The 1,302-nt window shown below is 68.4% G+C and overlaps 1 protein-coding gene across 1 annotated transcript in view; it reads left to right on the top strand.

Moving 5' to 3' along the window:
- The first annotated feature begins 268 nt into the window (after positions 1 to 268).
- Positions 269 to 1,302, top strand: part of LOC119585342 (proton-coupled folate transporter-like) — a 3,893-nt gene continuing 2,859 nt past the window's right edge. Inside the window, exon 1 of the mRNA XM_037934014.1 lies at positions 269 to 1,269. Coding sequence (XP_037789942.1) covers positions 295 to 1,269 — 975 coding nt within the window. The 5' untranslated portion in view covers positions 269 to 294. The remainder of the gene's footprint in view (positions 1,270 to 1,302) is intronic.

The following is a 1,302-nucleotide window of genomic DNA, read 5'->3' as shown; positions in this document are numbered from 1 at the left end:
CGCCAAACAGCTGGTCCGTATCAGGCCCGGGTCAGCTCGGCTTTCGTCGCGTGCGATAAAAGCTGCGATTCCGTCGCTGCCTCGCATTAGCCTCTCGCGTTGTTTCGGACGATGGCCCTCTTGCGGCGGAGACTCCGGTCGGCTTTCATGGAATGCGTCGCCAGCATCACCATCGAGCCGATGCTCTTCGTCAGGAACGTCGCCCTGTACAGCATGAGCGTCATCCGGGAGAACCTGAAGCTCGACCGCTTTTGCCGGGTGACGCTGAACCACACGCAGGACGAGTGCGGGCGCATGAACGACGGCGAACACGACGACCTGCAGGTGGCGGTGCAGAAGCTGGACAACATGTTCAACCTGTTCGAGAGCCTCGTGGGGTCGCTGGTGCCCTTCCTGCTGGTCGTGTTCATCGCCTCGTGGAGCGACCGGCGGGGCAGGAAGGGCCCCCTCATGATCTCCCTCAGCGGCAGCGCCCTCTACGCCGCCGTGTACCTGCTGGAGGCCGTGAACCCGACGTGGCCGCCCGAGGTGCTGCTGCTGGCGTCCTTCCTGCAGAGCGTGGGCGGCGGCTGGGTGCTCTTCTTCATGGCTGCCTACAGCTACATCGCCGACCACTCGAGCGGCGAGGCCCGGACGCTGCGCCTGACCGTCATGAGCGCCGTCTGGCAGCTGGGCGGCCCGGCCGGCACCGCCCTCGCCGCCTGGCTCTTCGACGTGGGCGGCTACGTGTGGGTGTTCGGGCTCAGCCTGGCGCTGTACGTGCTGTGCCTGCTGTACACGCTGCTCGTGGTGCGGGACAGGGCGCGAGGGCCGGCGGAGGGGAGGCCGCAGGCGCAGGCGCGGGGCGGCGGCCCTTGCGACGCGCGGAACATCCTGGATCTGTTCCGCGCCTGCTTCAGGAGGCGGCCAGCGCGCGGGCGCCTGCACTTGCTGCTGACCATGACGTTCATGCTGGGCGCCTACAGCTCCGGCGCCCACAACATGTACCTGTGGGCGCGGCGGGTGCTCAGCTGGGGCTCCGGCCAGTACAGCCTGTACTCCACCGTGAACCAGCTGTGCCAGCAGGGCGTCAAGCTCCTGACGGCGCCGCTGCTCCGCCGTCTGAGGGTGCACGACTGCGCGGTGGGCGCGGGGGCGGCGCTGCTCAACATGGCGCAGCTCACGGCCTTCGGATTTACCACGGCGCCCGGTCAGGGCTGGGTCCTGTACGCCTTCGTGCTCCTGCCGGGCGGCCTCGTCGGCGTCACCGTCAGGGCCGTCCTCTCCAAGGTATGGTCGCGGGCAACGGAAGGCGAAAGATGC

The sequence above is a fragment of the Penaeus monodon genome, chromosome 19, assembly GCF_015228065.2.
Source record: "Penaeus monodon isolate SGIC_2016 chromosome 19, NSTDA_Pmon_1, whole genome shotgun sequence".
Lineage (NCBI taxonomy): Eukaryota > Metazoa > Arthropoda > Malacostraca > Decapoda > Penaeidae > Penaeus > Penaeus monodon.
Note: the sequence above shows the minus strand (reverse complement) of the source record. Positions and strands in the feature narration are given on the sequence as shown.